Source organism: Protopterus annectens, chromosome 7.part0, assembly GCF_019279795.1.
Source record: "Protopterus annectens isolate FY-2018-M chromosome 7.part0, PAN1.0, whole genome shotgun sequence".
In the NCBI taxonomy this organism is placed as follows: Eukaryota; Metazoa; Chordata; order Ceratodontiformes; family Protopteridae; genus Protopterus; species Protopterus annectens.
This window is the reverse complement of record NC_056739.1, coordinates 1211244998-1211265676: the sequence shown is the minus strand read 5'-3', so window position 1 is coordinate 1211265676 and position 20679 is coordinate 1211244998. Positions and strand designations below refer to the sequence as shown.

The 20679-nt window shown below is 43.2% G+C and overlaps 1 protein-coding gene across 1 annotated transcript in view; it reads right to left on the bottom strand.

Annotated features, from left to right (window-relative positions):
* The window catches only part of SEC11A (SEC11 homolog A, signal peptidase complex subunit), a 234123-nt gene that overhangs the window by 19358 nt on the left and 194086 nt on the right, over positions 1-20679 (bottom strand). The window contains exon 5 of the mRNA XM_044077838.1: positions 17612-17669. Within this exon, the coding sequence (XP_043933773.1) occupies positions 17612-17669 (58 nt within the window). The remainder of the gene's footprint in view (positions 1-17611; positions 17670-20679) is intronic.

Here is a 20679-nt window from a genome sequence, read left to right as displayed (position 1 = left end):
GAAAGCACTTACCGTTTGTCTTCTGCAATAAAGTACAGTGACTGATTTCCAGTGTGTAACTTTGGTGCCTTAATTTACTTTTGCTGATGATCATGACAGCACCCAAACAAAAAAGGCACTTCTTGCATATGTCTTTATGGGGAATCTGCCTCCCACACTCACATTTCCCCTTTCTGGATGATATGAAAAGAAAGTACAAGGAGAAAAAAGAAAAGAAAGGGACCACAACAGGGCACTCATCTTTAACAGGCTCACTAGAAGAACAAGCTTGGAGGACGACATACAGACCAAATTCAGTAGTTGCGCTCAGGTTGGTGGCAAAGAAGTCTCTGTGCATTTGGCATTCTTATGTCACATACGTACTTTACGCCTTGTATGTAGGGAATATGTCTGATGTACAAAGCCTGGAAGTTGCAAAGGCTTTGGCATACTGGTCAGATGTTGGGGTATCCTTGGCAGGATATACCATGTATAAAGAATACTGCAACAGCGGTAAGTAGGGACATCAAGTGAGCCAGCAAAAACATAAAAAAGGCAGCTGTTCTCCAGAAGGACATTAGGTACAGGACATAACTTCTTTCAGTGAAGGGTGAGTGCACCAGTCAGCCTCCTTTTGTCAGTATTCTGTGTTAACATTTTTGACAGAAACCTCTTTTCTAGCTTAGTCTGTTTGGGTACTTTGTGTTGTGAGTGGGTAAACCAGACAATTTCCACTGTAACACAAGTCACAACAGACTGAAGTTCTTGGAAAGCTTAAGTTTCCAATATTAGCTTTAATCTCATTGACAAAATACACAGATCTGCAAAAGGTAGATGTTCACAGCATCAAAACATATTGTTAGAACATTTGACAGGAAAGGCCACTTACATCTAAGTGAGCCTTCTCAATCACATATTTCAGTTTTATAACTGAAGCGCGCACACACACACACACACACACACACACACACACACACACACACACACACACAGTACACAGACCTTTAAAGAGTATAGTTCAAGTTAGACACTGCTTGTACCAGTTTACACAGCAGCATGTGATATTTTATGCCAATTTTTTGATAATGGTTCTTAAGTAGGTTTACATCTATGCCATAAGACTAAAGTACAGTTGTGTACACTTACCATAAATGTAAATGTTCGAGTGTATTCACTGCTGCAGTCATTACATTTGGGTAATCTGCTGGCAGGTTGCCCTCAGTCGGCCTGAATTCCAAAGTCTTGGGTCCTGCGTCAGTTGCTGTCTCCTCTTCCATGACATCAGGTCGTCAGGGGTATAAAACATGCAGCCGACGCCATTTTGTTTTTCTTGCCCCCGATGTCAGGTGCCCCCAAAAAGGTAGCAATATCATATAAATATATCTATAAACATGCATCAGTATAAACTTTACCTTCATCTACAAGCAAATACACCACATAGGCTGTAGGAGATAGAGAAGGAAAGATAAACTGTAGAATGACAGGGGGATGGCGGGAGGGTAACCTGGACGGCAACAGTGAATACACTCGAACATCTACACTTATGGTAAGTGTACACAACTGTACTATGTTCTTCGTGTTTCACTGGTGCAGTCATTACATTTGGGTAGAATCCCAAAGCTATGGTTGGGAGGCTGGAGCTAAACAACATTAGGTGCGGCTATAAGGCCCTGCAGCACTGCAGTGGCAAAGCCTGCCCTGGACTTAGAGTACAGAGGCAAATGGTAATGCTTTGTAAAGGTGTAAACAGAACTCCAAGTAGCAGCCTCTAGAATATCTTTGGTTGGTACTCCTCCTAGAAAGGCTGCCGAAGTAGCTGCAGCTCTGGTGGAATGAGACCTAATGCCCTTAGGCATAGGTTTACCATGGTGTAAGTAGCAGAAACAGATGCAGTGGCTTACCACTTTGAAAGTGTCTGCTTTGAGATAGCCTTTCCTTCTGATCCTGCAGCATATGACACTAGTAATTGCTCAGTTTTTCTTAGAGCTTTTGTCCTGCTCAAGTAGAATCTTAGCTGTCTGTGTACGTCCAAGGAATGTAGAATTCTCTCCCCTTTGTTCTGCGGATTTGGCTAAAAAGTTGGCAGATGAATAGTTTGGTTAAGAGCCACACTGGAAACCACCTTAGGCATAAAACTAGGATTTGTTCTCAGAGACACCCTGTCTGGGTAAAATATGATAAAAGGCTCTACAGCCATGAGGGCCTGAAGCTCTGAAACTCTTCTTGCTGAAGTAATTGCTAGTAGCAGAGCTGTCTTCCATGATAAGAACTTTATATCAGCGGTAGCGGCTGGTTCAAATGGAGGCAGGGTGAGCTTTTCCAACACATAATTGAGGTCCCATGCAGGTAATGGTGATCTTCTAGGAGGCCTTAGGTTTTTGGCTCCTCTAAGATACTTTTTCGTAAAGGATGAGAAAAGATAGGTGGCTCTGTATTGTAATGAGCCGAAATGGCAGAGGCGTGGATTTTGATTGATGAGAAAGATAGGCCTTTGTCATGAGGCGACATGGCAGAGGCATGGATTTTGATTGATGAGAAAGATAGGCCTTTGTAAAGCATCTCAGTTAAGTATTGTAATATCTGAGGAATATGTGGTTCTGCTGCATCTGTTCCTTGTGCTTGATTCCAAGCACAGAATCTCTTCAATTTGTCAGGATAAGATTGTCTAGTACTAGGCCTTCTGGCTTCCAAAATTACATCCATCACAGCTTTACTGAGAGGTGTCGTTCATATGATTACATGATCAGCCATGCTGCCAGGTTCAGAGTCTGTAGTTGATTGTGCAGGATCTGACTGCTTTGCTGGGACAGTAGTTGTGGTCTTTGAGGCAAGGTCCAAGCTGGGTATTGAGACAAGTTCCTTAGGAATGCGTACCAGTATTGGCGGGGCCAGTCCGGGGCAACTAACATCATCTTTGGCTCCTCTTGTCTGACTTTTAGGAGGACCTTGGGTAGAAGAGGCAGAGGAGGAAAGCTGGGTATTGAGACAAGTTCCTTAGGAATGGGTACCAGTATTGGCGGGGCCAGTCCGGGGCAACTAACATCATCTTTGGCTTCTCTTGCCTGACTTTTAGGAGGACCTTGGGTAGAAGAGGCAGAGGAGGAAAGGCGTAAACTGACAGGTTTTTCCAACTGAAGGATAGGGCGTCCACTTTCCATGCTTGTCTGTGATAAGTCCTTGTGCAGAATCTTTTCAAATGATAATTTTGAGGAGAGGCAAATAGCTCTATGTCTGGGTTCCCCCATTTCTCTGTTATCATGCTGAATACTTGTGGATTTAGTTTCCACTCTCAAGGATACATCAGATTTCTGCTTAAATCGTCTGCCAGAATGTTCTGTTTTCCTGGCAGGAATTGAGCTTGAAGATATATTTGGTAGGTCAAAGCTGTGTCCTACAGTGCCATGGCTAATCTGCAAAGGGGATATGAGTGTGTGCCCCCTTGATTGTTTATATACCACATGACTGTGGTGTTGTCCGTCTTTATCAGTAGTTGCCCTGGATGAAGTAAATCCTTGAAGGCTGTTAGGGCATTTTGAACAGCTAGCATCTCTTTCTGGTTGATATGTAGATGCATTTGATTTGGTGCCCATATGCCCTGAATGCATCTTCCTGCCATGTGGGCCCCCCATGCATAATCTGATGCATCTGTTGTTAAGGTTTGGCTGGCAGGGGGTAGAGTGAAGGGCCGTCCCATGTTTTGGTGACAGGCCTTTGCCCACCATAGAAACTTCTGTTGCAGGCAGGGGATGAGAAGAATCATTACTTCCAGACTATGTGAATGTTGACTCCATAAACTTTTTATGTACCATTGAAGTTTCCTCATATGCAGTCTTGCATATGGAATTAGTAGGATGCAGGATGCCATGAAGCCCAGAGCCTGCAGAATTTGTCTTGCAGAAGACTGGGTTTTTGTTGCCATCAATTTGAAGTAAGCAGTCAGTTGCCTTTGTTTGTCTGGCGTGAGGTAAGCCATCTGGGCAGTTGTATGCAAGCTTGCGCCCAGGAATGTTATCTTTTGAGAGGGTACCAGTTGTGACTTCTTGTCGTTTATTGTGTAGCCTAGGCATGCTAGAAGCCTTTTCACAAACACCAGTTGTCGTAGACGAGTGTCCTTGTTCTCTGCTTGAATGAGACAGTCGTCCAAGTAAGGATATATTTGAATACTTCTTTGTCTGCAAAATGCAATTACTGGTGCCAGGCACTTTGTAAAGGCCCTGGGCGCAGTAGATAAGCCAAAGGGCAGTGCAGAGAATTGGTAATGCATTAAGCCAGCCTTGAATCTGAGGTATCTTCTGCACAACTGTCTTATTGGGACATGCAGGTATGCCTCTTTTAAGTCTAAAGTCACCAGCCAAGCATTCTTGCCCAGCATGGGCAGAAGCTGTTGCAAAGTGAGCATTTTGAATTTTGGAATGTCCAGGTATGTGTTCAAAATCGATAAATCCAGTATTGGCCGCCAGGCCTTGTCCTTTCTGGGTACAAGTACAGTCGAGTACAAACGTTGTCCTTTTTCCTGTTCTGGTACTGTCTGAATGGCCCCCATATCCATGAGGGACGTAACCTGTTTCTGTGCTTCTGCCCATTGGTTTTTTTTAGCAGGTCTGGCCAACCATTTGTCATTGGCAGAGTGTGGAAATGGAATCTGTATCCCTGTGATACGATATTCAGTACCCACTTGTCCTGGGTTATTAACTGCCAATTTTGAGCAAAAAGTGCTAATTTTCCCCCCTATGGGTGCTGCCAAAAGATAAGTGCTTGGTGTAGGCAGAGGGATGTCATTGGGATTGCTTTCTGTAGGTTTGAGCTTTATCTCCTCCAGATTTGGAGGTGGATGCGCCCCATTGCTTTGACCTGTATGAGTCTTGAGCCTGGTACCTGGAACCCTTAGGGCGTCTGGATTTGCCCCTTTGAGCTCTGTCCGACACAGGAAAGGACCAATTTTTTGTAGGCCAGTGTCTACTGAATCTAGGTGGCTGCACTTGTAAGAAATCTTTAACAGTTTGCATAGACTTAGCTTTGTTTCCCATTTTCTTTAAAACCTCTTCTGCCTTAATACCAAACAGAATCATGCTGTAAAGGTGCATCTAGTAATTTAGCTTTAACATGATCTGGCAAATTTTGTTCCTTTAACCAGGCATGCCTTCTAATCATAGATCCAGTAAATGCGGCTGTGCAGGAGGCCTCTAAAGAATCAAAACCACATTGCAAAGTATGCTTTCCAACTTGTTCAGCTGCATGCAATAATTCCTGCAATTATTTATTTTCTGCACATTCTGAAATCAACATCATTTTCTGTTTCGGCAATCCCATAACATGTTGTTGGTACTTAAGCATATGAAATTGACAGTTTAAGGCCCTAATTGCCAAGGTTGTAGATGTATAAACCTTTTTTCCCCATCTGTCCAGCGCCCTTGAATCTCTGTTGGAGGGGGTAGGGTTTTTTGCTGTTGAAGCCTTAACTCCCTTTGGACCCTGTGAAATAGTTTCAGGATCAGCAGCAGGGTTTCTAAATAAAAATTTATGAGAATCAGGGACCCTGTAATACCGGTCAGGCTTACTGGGAGCCGGAGGTAAAGAGTCAGGGGTCAGGCTTGACTCCGAAAAAACATCATCCACAATGTCTAACACAGGGGGAATGGCTAAAGGCTTGTGCTGAGGGAGAAGGAGGAAACACTTGAGCCTCTTTTTTGATTCTGAGAAGTCTTGACTCTCCCAGTTAAAATGCTCCCTCAAAGTATGCAAGGTTTCTCCAAATGAATAATCCTCAGGAGGAGATGCAGAAGGGATAGACTCCTCAGCATCAGAATCCTCATAAGGAGGCAAAGATAATTCCTAATCAGAAGAGGAATCAGAAGAAATAGAAACCTGATCTGAAGATTCATAGCCAGTGTCTTGCCTAGGCCTCTTATCTGAAGGGGGATGGGAACCCTTGATTAAGGTAATAAGGTCTTCAGCCATTTTGATCATCTGTTTTTTTAGACATAGAGGCCTGTGCACGTAGCTCAGGCGTCGTTTTTTTAGTATTAGAAGGGGTCTTTGCCTTTGGTTTTGCAGCTTTCGTCGGTTTGATATAAAAATGTTTAGGTCTGAATACACCGTCAGAAGCCGGTGCCTGCTCAGCGGCTACGGACCCATCCGAGGGAGATACATCCGTCAGGCCAATACCTTGAGTATCTTGCGGCATGCCGGACTCCACATGGATGTCGGTAGAGGCCTGCAACTCAAAGGTAGCGGGTATCAGGGGCTGCGAAAGCGCCTCACTGAGTACCGGTGAACCGGCGACTGGCTTAGGAGAAGCTTAGTCATCGGTTTTGGATCTCAACTGCCTTTCTCTGTCCTTTTCTTTGCGTTTTTTTATGTACTCCGGTAGTCAGATTGCTGGACTACTTAGAAAAGTTTCCACTTCACAGTGGAACTGTGCAGGCCTTTACCCCCCCCCCCCCCCGGTAACACATGATTCTCTTCAAATCAGGACAATTAAGGAATTCTTGGGAGAAGTCTGGGGGATTTCCTCTCCAAAAACACTTCCTGATGCAAAAGGCTCCAAAGGCAGAAGATAAACTAAACTAATTTATGGTCTCTACCTTCTCCTTCCAATAACTTCCTCTGATTACCAACAGATGATGGTTAAGATTCTTGGTATGCAGCGTTGCTCCCACAGACAATCTGAACGTAAAAGATACCCATCTCAACCAGATGGCAGCAATGCAGTGGTCAAAAATAACCCCAGCCTTGGGAACACCACCTGCCAAATAACTCCAAGCTGAACCACTTTTACTCACAATTTTGCTAGAACTTGACAGAAAGGTCTACACTGGTCTGCAATAGGATGACTCTTGATAAAGTCATCAGAACAAAATATGCTAACAAGGGTTCAAAACTCAGATAAGGCAGCATTGCTGAAAGCAGCCATTAGGTAATGAACTTAGATAAAATGGTGACTGGTAAGGCCTCATGGCAAGATGTCAGCATCTGGAGAAGAACATATTACCGTATCAGGAGGAATTGCAAATAAAGTACATGATGTCCTATTACCTATGTTACAATCAAACAAAATTAATCTACAAGGTGAAGCAGTATAGCCCTTTGAACAGTAGGTGGCAGGGAATGAGCTATCCTGTGAAAAGTGAGAATCCGCTTCACTACTGGTTAAAAAAGGTTTTGAACAGACCACTTTCTGATGTGATTACTTGACTCCGATTTACTAAACCTGACTGACAAGCAGAACAGTAACAATTTTACTCATGCACCAAAAGAAACAAAGAAAAAAAACTATTTTTTTCCAGAAGAAGTGCAAATGTAAACTCCTGTAAAATAAACAAAAAAATATTTAATTTCAGTTTGGTTATACACTTCATTATATGAATCTTGTACAATGGCAGGACAGCAGATGCACAAGAATGTTGGACACTTCTAAATCACTTCTGGCAAAAACAGACTTTGAGCAGAACACTTTCTGACTGATCAGTAGATGAAACATCAGAGGCGACTATTGATTTTTTATCCATTTGTTTCCTGGATAAGCCCACTGGATGGGAGTTCCCTTTTTAGAGGAAGTGGCATGCTCAGATTGACAAGAGTATGCTTACGTGAAGGTAACTCATCTCTGTGACAGAAGGCCAATCAAGTGTGAAGTTATGACAACCTAGGCCCAATCAACAGGCAAAAAGCATAGTTGTGTAAAATCTTACCATAACAGTAGATATTCTTCTCTTCACTGTGGCAGTATGCTTTACCTAAGGTATCTCCTGCCAAGGACAGCCCAATGTCCAGCCAGTATACAAAAGCCTTTGGTTCTTTTACGCATCGCATGTCACATGTATGCTCCCTGTGCAAGGCGTAGGGCATAAAGGTGATGTACACACTCAGAGCTAAAAATGCACCAGGAGGAACAGAAAGCCTATATGGATAAGGAAAACATGCACATCCAGAAGGACAAAAAAAGTAAATGACGACAAGCCCCTTGGCCAGGAGGGCAAGAAAAGAAAAGGCTAGAGCTAGAACAGAGCGGGTAGGAGAGAGGGACCGAATACTGCAACAGTGAAGAGAAGGGCATCTACTATCATGGTAAGATTTTTCACAACTGTACTATGTCCTTCCATATCGCAGTTGTGGTGTTCTTTACCAAAGGAACAGCTCAAAAGCTCAAGAGGAAGCCTGGAAGGAGAAAAGCCCAAAACAGACGTCCACAAACCCATGCAGGATAGCCCTGGTAAAGTCTGCCAAGGAAAAACACCCAACCCAACCTGTAATGTTTAGTGAAAGTATGAATAGAGGACCAGGTAGCAGCCTCAAGGATTGAATTGGTATCTAGAGCCTTGAAAAAAGCACAAGAGGAAGCAACAGCCTTAGAGGAATGCAACTTAACTGATGGGGAAAGACATTTTCCATGAAAAGAGTAGCAAAAAGAATTGGCATAAGAAATCCAGGAGGAGATTGTTTACTTAGAGACAGCCAAACCCAAAGTCCTGGGATAAAAGGAAACAAAAAGCTGCTTAGATTTGTGACTAACTTTAACTTTATCCAAGTAAAATCTTAGCTGTCTATGTAAATCCAAGGTGTGAAGAACCTTCTCACTGGCAGACTGCAGAGAAGGAAAAAAGGAAGGAAGATGAACAGACTGATTAAGGAGCAACTCATTGACTACCTTAGGCATAAAAGTAGGATTAGTATAAAGAGACACACTGCCTCTGTGAAAAACTAAGAAAGCAGGAATGGCAATGAGGGCCTGAAAATCAGACATTCTCTTGGCTGAAGTGAGAGCCAAACGAAGAATAGTCTTCCAAATACAATGTTGTACGGAAGCTGAGGCAGCAGGCTCAAAAGGAGCCCGAGTCAATTTCTCAAGTACAAAACTGAGGTCCCAGGAAGGTGGAATAGGCTTTGTTGGAGATCTAATAGGGAGAATGGCTTTAAGAAATTGCATGACCACAAATCTAGAGGCCAAAGGAGGAGTCAAGGGCAGAGAAACAGAAATTGTCAACAGGTGAGGTTTAACTTAAGAATATGCCAACCCCACATGGAGCAAATCACACAAACAGAGAACCACAGTACATCCACAGATAGGGGATCCTGATGGTGAAAGCGGCACCAGACAGAAAATTGCTTCCATTTGGAATATATGAATTCCTGATAGCGGGTTTCCTGGCCTCCTGAAGAACACAAAGCATGTCCTCATAAAAGAAGTGCCTGAAAGGGATACAAACTCTATCATCCACAGTGTCAGCTGAAGACTGGACAAGTGAGGATGGATAAGAGCTCCCTTGTCTTGTGTGGCAAGATCCAACTGGTGAGGTAACTTGTGGCGACACTCCCTGGTCAAGTGAGAAAGAAGGGGGAATTAGTGCTGTCTGGGCCAAACGGGTGTCGCTAGTAAAATTTTGAGGGTCCAGTCTGATTTTGTGCAAGATTTGTGGCAACAGAGGAAGGTGTACAGATGCATCCTCTTCCAAGGAAAAGACAGGGCATCCAGTTTCCTTGCCAGATTGCTTGGGACTATGGAACAGAATAGAGGAAGTTGTCTGTTCAGAGTACAGGCAAAAAGATCTACCTAAGGAATACTCCATAGGTTCATAGGTAGGTACTAGGCTATCGGCCCTGGGGCCTATACAAGCCCAGCCAAAAAGGTACCCTGGCTTTTGCCACCCAAGAAAATTATTTTCCTGTACCACTGTCGAGCAGAGCCACAGAGGTGATCCCCGGGGTGAATTTCCTATTTCCCATCCAATCATCAAGATTTTTCTTGAAGAGTGCTAATGAGGAGCTATGTTTGATATAGCTAGGTAGTTTATTCCAGAGTATGGGAAGTCTCTGGGACAGGAATTTATCCCTCCGGCATGTTCTGTTTATTGTGGTGACAAGGTTTAGGTCCCTATAGCATGTAGCTCGGAGGGATTGGGATTTCATTAAGTAGAGCATGTCCAACAGCTCTGGGTTTGCCATAGCTTTGTATGTTAGGCAGAGATCACCTCTGAGTAGGCGATATGCGACTGAGTGAAGCTAGAGTTTTTTGAGACGGTCTGCGTAGGGCATCTGTTTGAGGCCGGTAATCCTCTTTGTGAGGTATTTCTGTGGCCTTTCCAGTTGTTGTAGATGTCTTGTGAGGTACATACCAAAAGGGGCGTAGTACTCTATAATGGGTCTAATGAGTGATGAGTAGAGGGGAACAATGACCTCTTTTTTTTCTGGATGAGAAACCTTTTGTGATGAGGTGTGCCACGTAGAAGGATTTCCTGACTATTGTGGCGATGTGATTATCAAAGGAGAGACTACTGTCCACCTGTGTCCCAAGGTCTCTTTTATCACACTTTCGGTGTTAAGTATACTACCGCCTATGTTGTAGTTCATGGGTACAGAGTTTTTACCAAAGGGGATGGCAATGCACTTTTTGGCACTGAGCTTGAGGCCATGGCTTTGAAACCAGGCATCTGTCTCAGTGAGGTCCTTTTATAGGATGTCCACATCGTTAGGAATTTCGATTATGGCTCCTAGTTTGCAGTCATCTGCGAACTTTGTTAGCCAAAGACCTTCTGTGTTAGCCTGTACTTCAAAGAAGAAGATACCAAACAGGAGAGGACCCAGGAATGAACCCTGTGGTACTCCACTTGTCACTAATCTGAAGTCGGATTTGGAGTCTGCTACTTTCACAGTGTGGGTTCTGTCAGTGAGCCTGTTGGCAACCCATCTTGTGACATAGGGATTTATACCTAGTTTAGTGAGTTTATCTATAATTCCAGAGTGGGGGATGGTGTTGAAAGCCTTGGCAAGATCTAGATAGGCTGTGTGAACCACCTTACCCTCGTCTACGGCTTTGGTGACTGCTTCAAAGAAGTCTATCAGGTTTAGGAGATATGATCTGCCTTTTACAAGCCCGAACTGGGTGGGGTCCAGAGTTTGGAGATTACCAATGTCTTTGTTTATAAGTTCCATGATGATACGTTCCATGGCCTTGCAGACCAGGCTCGTCAGGCTAATGGGGCGGTAGTTCCCGAGGTCCGTGGTGGCTCCCCCCTTGTGGAGTGGGATAACTGTTAATGTGTGCCATTCAGCAGGCACAAAGCCTGAGGTGAGGCTATGACTGAACATGGTACTTAGGTGGGGTGCCAGTTCATTCTGTAGTTCGTGTAGAACGCAGCCTGGGATGTTGTCTGGTCCCATGGATGCTGTGTTCTTGGCTTTGGAGAGTGTGGTTTTTACCTGTGCAGCCGTGATTACAGGAACTTTGTATTCTTCCGGTATAGAGATGGGCTCTTTAGGGGGTGAGAGGGGGGTAAAGTTAGCACTGAACCTATCTGCCAGGATGTTGGCAATATCAGTTGGGTCTGTATATTTAGTGCCATTGTGCTGTAACTCAGAGCAGATCTGAGTGTTGCCATTGAGATTCTTGACATAACTATAGAATGCTTTGTGGTTGTCTTTAGAATCAGTAGCGATTTTGTTTTCGTAACCAGCTTTGCAGGATTTTATCAGGGATCGCAGCTTCTTACTGAGGCTGACCAGGGAGCTCCTCCACTCGTGGGATTTTACTCTCTTTTGCAACAGTTTCTTCCTTCTGCTGTACAGTTTGTTTATGGCAGGGGACCACCAGATTGGCTTCCTTTTTTTGGAGGATAGCGTCTTGGTTCTGTTTGGGATAGCACGATCCATGCACTCATGTAAGTGCTTATAAAGTGCAATTGTGTAGGATTCAGTAGTCGTAACTGTATTGTCCATCTGCATGGGTGCACCACTTCTGTCTTAAGAAGCATGAAGTTAGCTTTGGAGAATTTTTTTACCATGGTTTTCTTAATGGGGGGTGGGGGCAGGATGTGGATATCTAGGGTAATTAGCTTATGGTCGGGTCGGATCGGACCAATGAGGCATTGACTTCAGGTGTGGAACACCGGTCACTCATGTTGGTAATGACTAGATCTAGGATATTGTTGCCCCTGGTGGGGGTGTGGATAAGTTGATCCAGGGCATTGGAGTTTATGAATTCCAGAAAGCGTTGAGTGAAGGAGTTGCTACACGAGTAGTTTTCCCAGTTAATGGTTGGGTAGTTGAAATTGCCCATTATTAGGGTGTTTGGTTGAACCCTAATATTTTCCAGTACATCAAGAAAAGAGGCGTGGGAATCCTGGGGCATGGTGGGTGATCTGCAGCAAGCTACAATTTGGATTGGAGTTTTGCCCAGAGTTATTTGCACTTGGATAACCTCGGCTGCATTATGCTGAGCAACTAGCCTGGAAGTGTGGATATCCTTAATGAATATGGACACACCTCCGCCTTTGGTGTTCCAGTCCAGGTTACATGGCCGAAAAGTGTGGTATGAGTTATAGCCTGGTAGCAGAGGGGTGCTCTCTGGAGCCTTGAACCAGGTCTCAGTCACTGCACAGATATCGATATTCTCCATTTTAAGGAGTGCCTCGAGTGAGTGCATTTTGAGATTTAGACTTCTAGCATTGAGTAGCATCACCCTCAGTTTTTGCTTGCCTGTTCCAGTTACGGTGGTGAATTTGTCATTTGAACCTTGCCTAAAAAAAACACTATAGGGGCGGCAAGAACCTTAGCCAGTTTCCGGAATCCCAGGGGTGACAGGTGCAGGCCATCTCTGGCAAAGCATCGTGGTCTGTCGACCATGTCATCCCAGGCAGACAGATACTGGATCCCTTTAGAATGGCACCAGAAGCTTAGCCAATTGTTGAAATCAATAATTTTGTCCTTGTACTGCGGCATCATTCTGGGTGATGGCAGAATGCTACTCAGGGCTAGGGTCATACCTGCCTGGGCTACAAGATCGGAGAGCTCTTCCATGTCCCTTTTCATGTAGTCCAGGGAGGTATGTCTAAGGTCGTTCACACCAACATGGACAATGACAGAGTCATATTTGTACTTGTTGTGGAGTGACCGGAGTGCGTGGGTTATGTGGCGGATCCTGGCACCCGACAGGTAGCTGACAGTAACCTTCTCCTTGTTTAGCCTGGTGAGTGGGACATCAGTGTGCATGACTATAGAGTCACCTATGACTAGTGTGTTAGGTACGTTGTTTTGCCTTATTGGCTGTGGTTGAGTGGCACACTGAGTCTGCGGGCTATGTGTCATTTGGGTTGTATTGGGGGGGTGGAGGTTGCTTGCATTTCTGCTTTGGAGGTCTCTGTTGCTTGATCAGATTATTATTGACAGCCTCTGCGAATGTTTTTGCGTTTCTATGTGTGGATTTTGGTGGTGTAGATTTAGTGAGACTATGTGATGAGTGTGATGTGGTGCAAGTGTTTACCTTCTCCTCTTGACTGTCAAGTTCAGTCTTGACTGGAGAGAGCTTTACCTCCAGTTTGGCTAGATAAGTGCATTTCTCACAGGTTGTAGTGTTGGGTGGTAGGAAGAGAGGGTTGTCTGTGTACATGAGGCAATTTCTACATTGCCCCAAGATGGCCAGCTTCATCAGATAGACAGGAGAGAACACTGGGAGCTGACCCTTGGACATGCCTGAATAAAAAACTATTTTCCTCTAGATAAGTGAGGAAAGTGAGTACAAGAGCTGTTTTTCTCTAAGCAAGTTAGGAAAGTAAGTACCAAAACTGTTTTCCTCTAGGTAATGAGGAAGGTTGAGTGTTGTAGTAATTAGTAGGTTATTCAGTGCTTACAAGTTCTGAACAAGTGCTGATCAAGAATAAGCAAATTCAAGTGCTAAAACTAAGAATCTGTATCTGGACTAAACTAGTAACAGGAAAGGGGGGAAACATGTGAAAATGTGGGCTTTTAAATCAGAAAGTTGAGAGAGATGGAAAAACTGCCCAAACGGCCAATAACTACAATTTCTGGGCCAGAACCACTCCTTATGTGGTAGATAGGTTACCTAGTACTTACCACTCCCACTGAAAAGAAAGAAGGCTTCGCTCCAACACAGAAAGCTTGGGGGGGCTCAGAAGCTTACATACAGTCCTGGATACAGCAAATCTGAATCTGGACTACACTAGTTACAAGAAAGGTTTTTTGTTTTTTTTTAAATCAATGGATAATGTCCAGGAACACATCTTTATGAAGTGTCCATTCATGAGCTTGTGCTCAAAGTACTCAAATGGACCTGCTCAAAGAGTCTGCCACTAGATTGTGCTCCATGGGAATGTAAACTGCTTGAAGAGAGTCACTTGACACTGGATAGCTAGATCACAGACTTGAAGACGTAGTCTGCAAAAGGAGATAGGACCTCGTGTTCCCTTGCTTGTTGACATACCACATCACTGTGATACTGTCTGTGAAAACTTTGAGGGGCCTGGGATGAAACAGGGAATGGAAAGTCTGAAGATCCAGAAGCAGAGCCCTAATATCTTTTGTACTGATGCAGTCTGACCACCAATGAGGAGGCCAGAGACCCTGAACCTTGATGAGACCACAGGAAGCACCCCGCCTCCTGAATGAGGTGTCTGTAAAGAGCTCCTAGGTTGAACTGGAGCTTGAAAAGGAAGCCGGCAGTTGAGTGAAAGTTGATGAATCCACCACTGAAGCTCAAACTTTTGACAGGGAAGGAAGGGTACCGGAAAGTCCAGAGGTGGCAATGTTGAAGATACACTGACTTGAGGTACTACTGAAACTTTTTCATATGCAGCCCGTTGAGAGGGAGCATGGGAATGGTGGAAGCCCAAGAACTCAAGAACCATGACAAATTCCCTGGCCATAACTGATGCCACAAGAAGAAGGGACTGGAAAAAGAGCCTTGGGGGCAGACAGAGATGCCAGCATGGGAACTGTTTGAAGTCTGCAGCCAATGAAAATATGATCCCGGGAAGGCATCAGAACTGATTTCTGAAAGCATATGGTGAACTCCAGACTCTGTAAAAGGGAAGTTGCAAACCTGAGATCCTGAAGCAGAGAGTTGGGGGGAAGGAGCTTGAATAAGCAGATCTTCTAGATAGGTAAAGTTCTGAATTCCTCTCATCCTGCAAAAAACAATAACAGGAGCGAGGCATTTGGTGAACACTCGAGACAGTAGAGAGGGGCAAAGCAAAGAACTGAAAATGCAAGGAAGACACAGAGAGACATAAAAATTTCCTAAACAGAGGCTGGATGGGGATGTGAAGGTATGCATACTTGAGATCCAGAGATACCAGAAAGGCCTGGGGTAAAAGAAGAAGAAATGTCTGCGGAGATAACATCTGAAAGAAAAGGATCTTGAGAAAGGTGTTTAGCCTGGAAAGATCCAGGATTGGCCTCCAAGTGCCCTACTTTCACGGGACCAGAGACATTCTGGAGTAAAATCCCTTCCCTACCTGGGCAGAAGGTGTGGCTTGTATGGTGCCCTAAGCCAAAAGAAAATGAAGAACCTCTGGAGAATGAGAGAGTTGTTTCCAAAGAGGTTGAGGAATGCCTGAAGAGGGAGGAAGGGACTTCCAAACCATGAAATATCGCTGACGGATAATGGACAGAATCCAAGAGTCTGAAGTGACCCACAGTCAACTTGGAAGAGACAGGGACAAGCGAGGGGGCAAAGGACTGGAGAAGGGCAGCAGGAAGCAAACTGTCAAACAGAACTCGAGTTGTTAACCAGCACAGCAGAAGGGAGTTCAGACTGACATTCAACAATGGTGTTTGGAATGGCAGCAAATTTGTTCTGAGTATGCGCATCTGTACATCACCTTTGTCCTCTACACCTTGTGCAGGCAGCATACGTGTGACATGCAATGCCTATAAAAACTAAAGGCTTTGGTATACTGGCTGGTCACTGGATTATTCTTGGCAGGAGATCCGTTAGGTAAAGAATACTGCAACAGTGACATGGAAGGACACCGTGCTTGCTAGTAATAACTAACAATTTTAGTTCTGCACCAAAAAAAACAATAAAAAAAAACTTTTTTTGGTGGGGTGGGACACAACTGTAAACTCCTATGAAATGCACAAGAAGTATTTTTCTTCTCAGTTTGGTTACCTACAGTCCTCACATGCACCTGAAAGTTCTGCTCTCTAATGACCGCTCACAGGTTTTCCTAATACTTACCTATTGTTTTACTTAATTAATCTGTACATCACACAGACATGTGAAGAGTAATGTCCTGGAGAAAAGTCAAGCAGCCTATGCTATAACAGCAGGACAATGCTGCACAAGGAACTGGCTAGGCTGTATAGCTGAATGACTTCACAGGCATCACTTCCATTTTGCTAGCTCAGTTCCCCCAAATCTAGATGCGAATGAAGTGCAAGAATGTACTCTTCTTCTGGTGCAGTATGTTCAAGGATTATCAACCCCTGCAACTAAAAGGCGAGGTTCATAGCACAAATGGTAGGAAAAAAAGGCTGAAGAAAAGCTTTAAACTTATTTGTTTCCAGAGTAGGTTTTTATCACTTACAGACCTTAAACAAAGAAGCAGCACGGAGAAGCACTGAAATGCCATTCTTCGGAATGAGCTATTTCTATTTTCTACATTCATTCTGTTAAAACAAGAAAGTGCTAAAGCTTCACTAAAACAGTACAAAATATTTCATTCCATCAGATCCTGTTTTATATAACATTTCTTTGAATATAGGTACTTCTGCTTGTAAATACTGTAAGATATTTTTCTGCCATTAATGGTATTAAGTTTTATCCAAATGAAAATTATACATGTAATACTGAAGGAATTATATATGTATTAAAATGTACTTGCAAGTTATTTTATATTGGGGAGACTGATCAGTCTTTTAAGAAACGTTTTCAGGAACATATTAGAGACATTAACAATAAAAAGTTAGACATTCTATTGGGTACACATTTTAAGGAATTTCATGGTGCTAAGCCAGACTGTTTGATGGGTTGTAGATTAAAAAAAGTTGATTTATTTTGTAGGGGAATGTGCTAATCATAAAACCAGTTTATTGCAAAAAGAAACTTTATTTTAAAGTACAACAATTTAGAACCACTTGGTCTTAATAAAGAATGTAATTGGAAATATGTAATTTAATAATTATCTGTTAATTATTTAATTGGGATATATTAAATATTTAAATGGATGTGTTATATGTTTTTTACTCTTGGAAGGCTTTTGGCCAAGCCGCCAAGTCCTTTAATAAATTGTATTTGTTTTTTTAGTTTGTGGTCAGTTGTTGTTAGAGTACAAATTATGCAGCCTTCTACTAATAATGACAGAATGCAAAGAAGTGAAACTGGGAGTGGAGCAGATGATGGGCAAATTTTAGCTGTATTCACATCAAAATGATACATGACTACTATGGAAGAGTTTACAGTTCGGACAATGTGTTTTCCTTTCTTCAATGTAGTGGACAGCAAAATTCTTTAGAAATGATCCTGATGACTATGGTAGCTTAGTGGATAAAAAGGGCAAAACAGTTAAAAAGAAAAAAAAGGCAAATACAACACACTTCGAGGAGGAAATATAAGGCCAAAAGATCAATACAAGTACAATGTTATTTGTAGTGTGCCCAGCCTAAAACGGCTGAGGTGAGGTACTGCGCGCATTCTTGCAGATGTACAATTTTAGGACTTTAAAAAGTTTAATGCCTTCTTAATATTTTATATCCACATAGCAGAAGTAGACTAAAAAGTAATCTTACAATACTGGCCTTAATTGGCTCACAAATCAATAAAAGACGACCAAATCTTAACATATGATGAAGTCGGGTGACATTTGTAATGTTTTCTAAGTAAAGATTATGGCATTCCTACCTTAAACTTTGGATAGTCATTCATAAGAATTGTTACAATTCCAATATACGGTACAAACCTAAGAGAAACAAGAAAACTAGTCAGTCTGTGGAAAGCTCCTTCAAAGTCATCTGCAAATATAACTTTTACAGCAATTTGGTAATCTCAACAACTTGGACACATACTTAAGTTCTCAATTAAACAGCATCATCCATTTAATTTACCACACAATTTCATTTTGTGCTGCTCATGTCTGCACACCTTCCAAGACATTAGTCTGCAGTAAGTTGAACGTTAACCCAGATTACAGAAAACATTATGATTTTTCAGTTCCATGCAAATAAACCATCTTCCAAAAACATTTCTATGTAGATAGTTCTGCTGGCATAGAAGGATACGCCCCCAGCTATAACCAAGGCAACCAGAGCTCGGTTAGTGGCCTGGTTACCAGCTGGACCTGGCAGGGTGCAGGAAGGAGTGATGCTGCATTGTTGGATCACCGCTTTTGGGGGTGCATAGGTGTACAGTAGTATCGCAAAGTTCCTTGTGTCGACCAGAGACCACATGTGTGCTCTTATGGTGGGGCATAGTAGTCTTGACAGGATTGGCACACCCTTAAACGTGAAGTGTGTTACTGAGCATATGTGGGGGGGGGGGGCTAAAAATAAGGAAACCCTTAACCCTTAATGGATAACTTAAATGATGACCACCACTCCCTCATGAGCTCTCACTCAAGGTAAAGGAGGAATGAATAAGCCAACTGGCTAAGACAGAACCGATGATCAGCTGATATTTGGGGAGAGGAGGAGACAGCAGACAGAAAGTGCACAAAAAAAAATGTCTTTGAATGAGACAAATGAAATTTAATGACAGTTACTATAACAATAGAACTATGAGAAAGTACAGTAGTGTAAGATATTACCATAACAGCAGTATTCATTACAATATTGACCCCTGCCAAGGGCGGCACAATGTCCAGCCAGTATACCAAAGTCTTTAGGTTGCTTTAAGGTACACCGTATGTCACACGTATGCTCCTTGCATAGTGTAGAGCATAAGGGTGATGTCTGGATGTACCACCCTCAAAACTGAGAGCCCCGGTAGGAACACCAGTCCAAGCAGAAAAGAGGGAATCAGTACATCCAGAAGAGAAAAAGAACCAAGGGGAGGAAGAAGGAAGTGAAAACTGCAACAGTGAAGAAAAGGACATATACCGTTATGGAAAGGTCTTACACAACTGTACTATGTCCTTCCATTTCATTGTTGCAGTATTCATTACAATCGGAAGAGTGCCAAAGCTCAGGAAGGAGAAGGGGAAGAAGAAGGACCAGCAGAGCTCTCAAAGAACCCATGAAGGATGGCCCTAACAAAATCAGATCTCTCTGGAAGTTCCATCTAACTTGTAGTGCTTGGTAAACGTATACACAGAAGTCCAAGTAGCTGCCTCAGGAATAGAGTTAGTATCCAAACCCTTTTAAAAAGCACCAGAAGAAGTCACAACTGGAATGAGCATTAACAAAAGAAGGAAGTCTCTTATCATGAAAGGAACAACAAAAAGAAATGGCTTTAGAAATCCAAGAAGAAATAGTTTGCTTGGACACAGCCAATCCTAAAGACCTAGGATGAAAGGAAACAAAGAGTTGATCAGATTTACGAAAAGTCTTAAGTCTTATCCAAATAATATTTGAATTGCCTATGCACATTCGATGTACGTGGCACCTTCTCACAAACAGACTGTGGATAAGGGAAAAAAGTGGGCAAGTGAGTAGACTGAGAGACAACTCATTCACCACCTAAGTCATAAAAGAAGGATTAGTACGAAGGGACACCCTGACACCTGTATACGCAGCAGGCTCAAAAGAAGCCAGGGTCAATTTTTCTAAAATTAAATTAAGATCTCAGGGAGGAGGAGCAGGCTTCCTGGGAGGCCTAATATGAAGAATGCCTTTAAGAAATTGTTTAGCTTCAAATCTAGAAGCTAAAGGAGGTGATAAAGACAAGCAGAGATCGTTGAGAAGTGGGCCTTAAAAGAAGAATAAGCCAACCCAGCATTGAGCAGTTCACACAGATAAGACAGAACCATAGCAAACCCAGAGAAAGTGGATCCAGGTTATGAGAAAGACACCAAACAGAAAACCTCTTCCATTTGGATAAGTAGGATTTCCTAGTAGTGGGTTTCCTGGTCTGCTGCAGGACCCAAAGCACATCCTCAGAAAAAAGGTGTCTAGGTGGAATCAAAATCCTATTGCCCACAGTGTCAGTTGAAGAGCAGACAGGTGGGGATGGATGAGAGATCCCTTGTCTTGCGTGAGAAGGTCCACCATGTGAGGTAACTTGTGATGATTGCCCTCGACTTAATACAGAAGAAGAGGGAACCAATACTGCCTCGGCCAAAAGGGAGTCACCAACAAGATTTTTTGGAGCATCCTGTTGTATTTTGAACAGGACTTTTGAAATGAGTGGAAGGGGAGGAAAGAGATAAAGAAACATTCCCTTACAAGAAAAAGACAGGACGTCCAACGTCCAAACCAGAGAACCTGGGACTCTGGCACAAAAGAGAGGAGGTTGTTTGCTCACAGGAGAGGCAAAGGAATACCCCACTGGTGGGCAATGTCCAGAAACACATCCCTGTGAAGCATCCATTCATGGGATTGAGTTATGGACCTGCTCAGAGAGTCTGCCACAATGTTTTGACCTGAAGGAATGTAAACTGCCTGAAGACTCATTTGATATTGGATAGCTAGTTCCCACACTAGGAGTGCCAACTGGCAAAGAAGTTAAGACCCCCCCCCCCCCATTTGTTGACACACCACATCAATGTGGTATTGTTTTGTAAACACCTTGAGAGGTCCTGGGGAGAAAAAAAAAAGAGGATGAAAGGCCTGAATAGCCAGCAGAAGAGCTCTCATTTCCTTGAAGTTGATGTGGTCTTTCTGTTGATAAGGCAACCAGCCTTCCTGCACCTTTAGGGAGCCAAAAGCTGTTTCCCATCCCACATCTGAAGCACCTGTGAACAGTTACCCGAGAGGGAAGAGGAGGATGAAAAAGGAGCCCTGGATTGAGAGTCAACTGCTGAATCCACCTCTGAA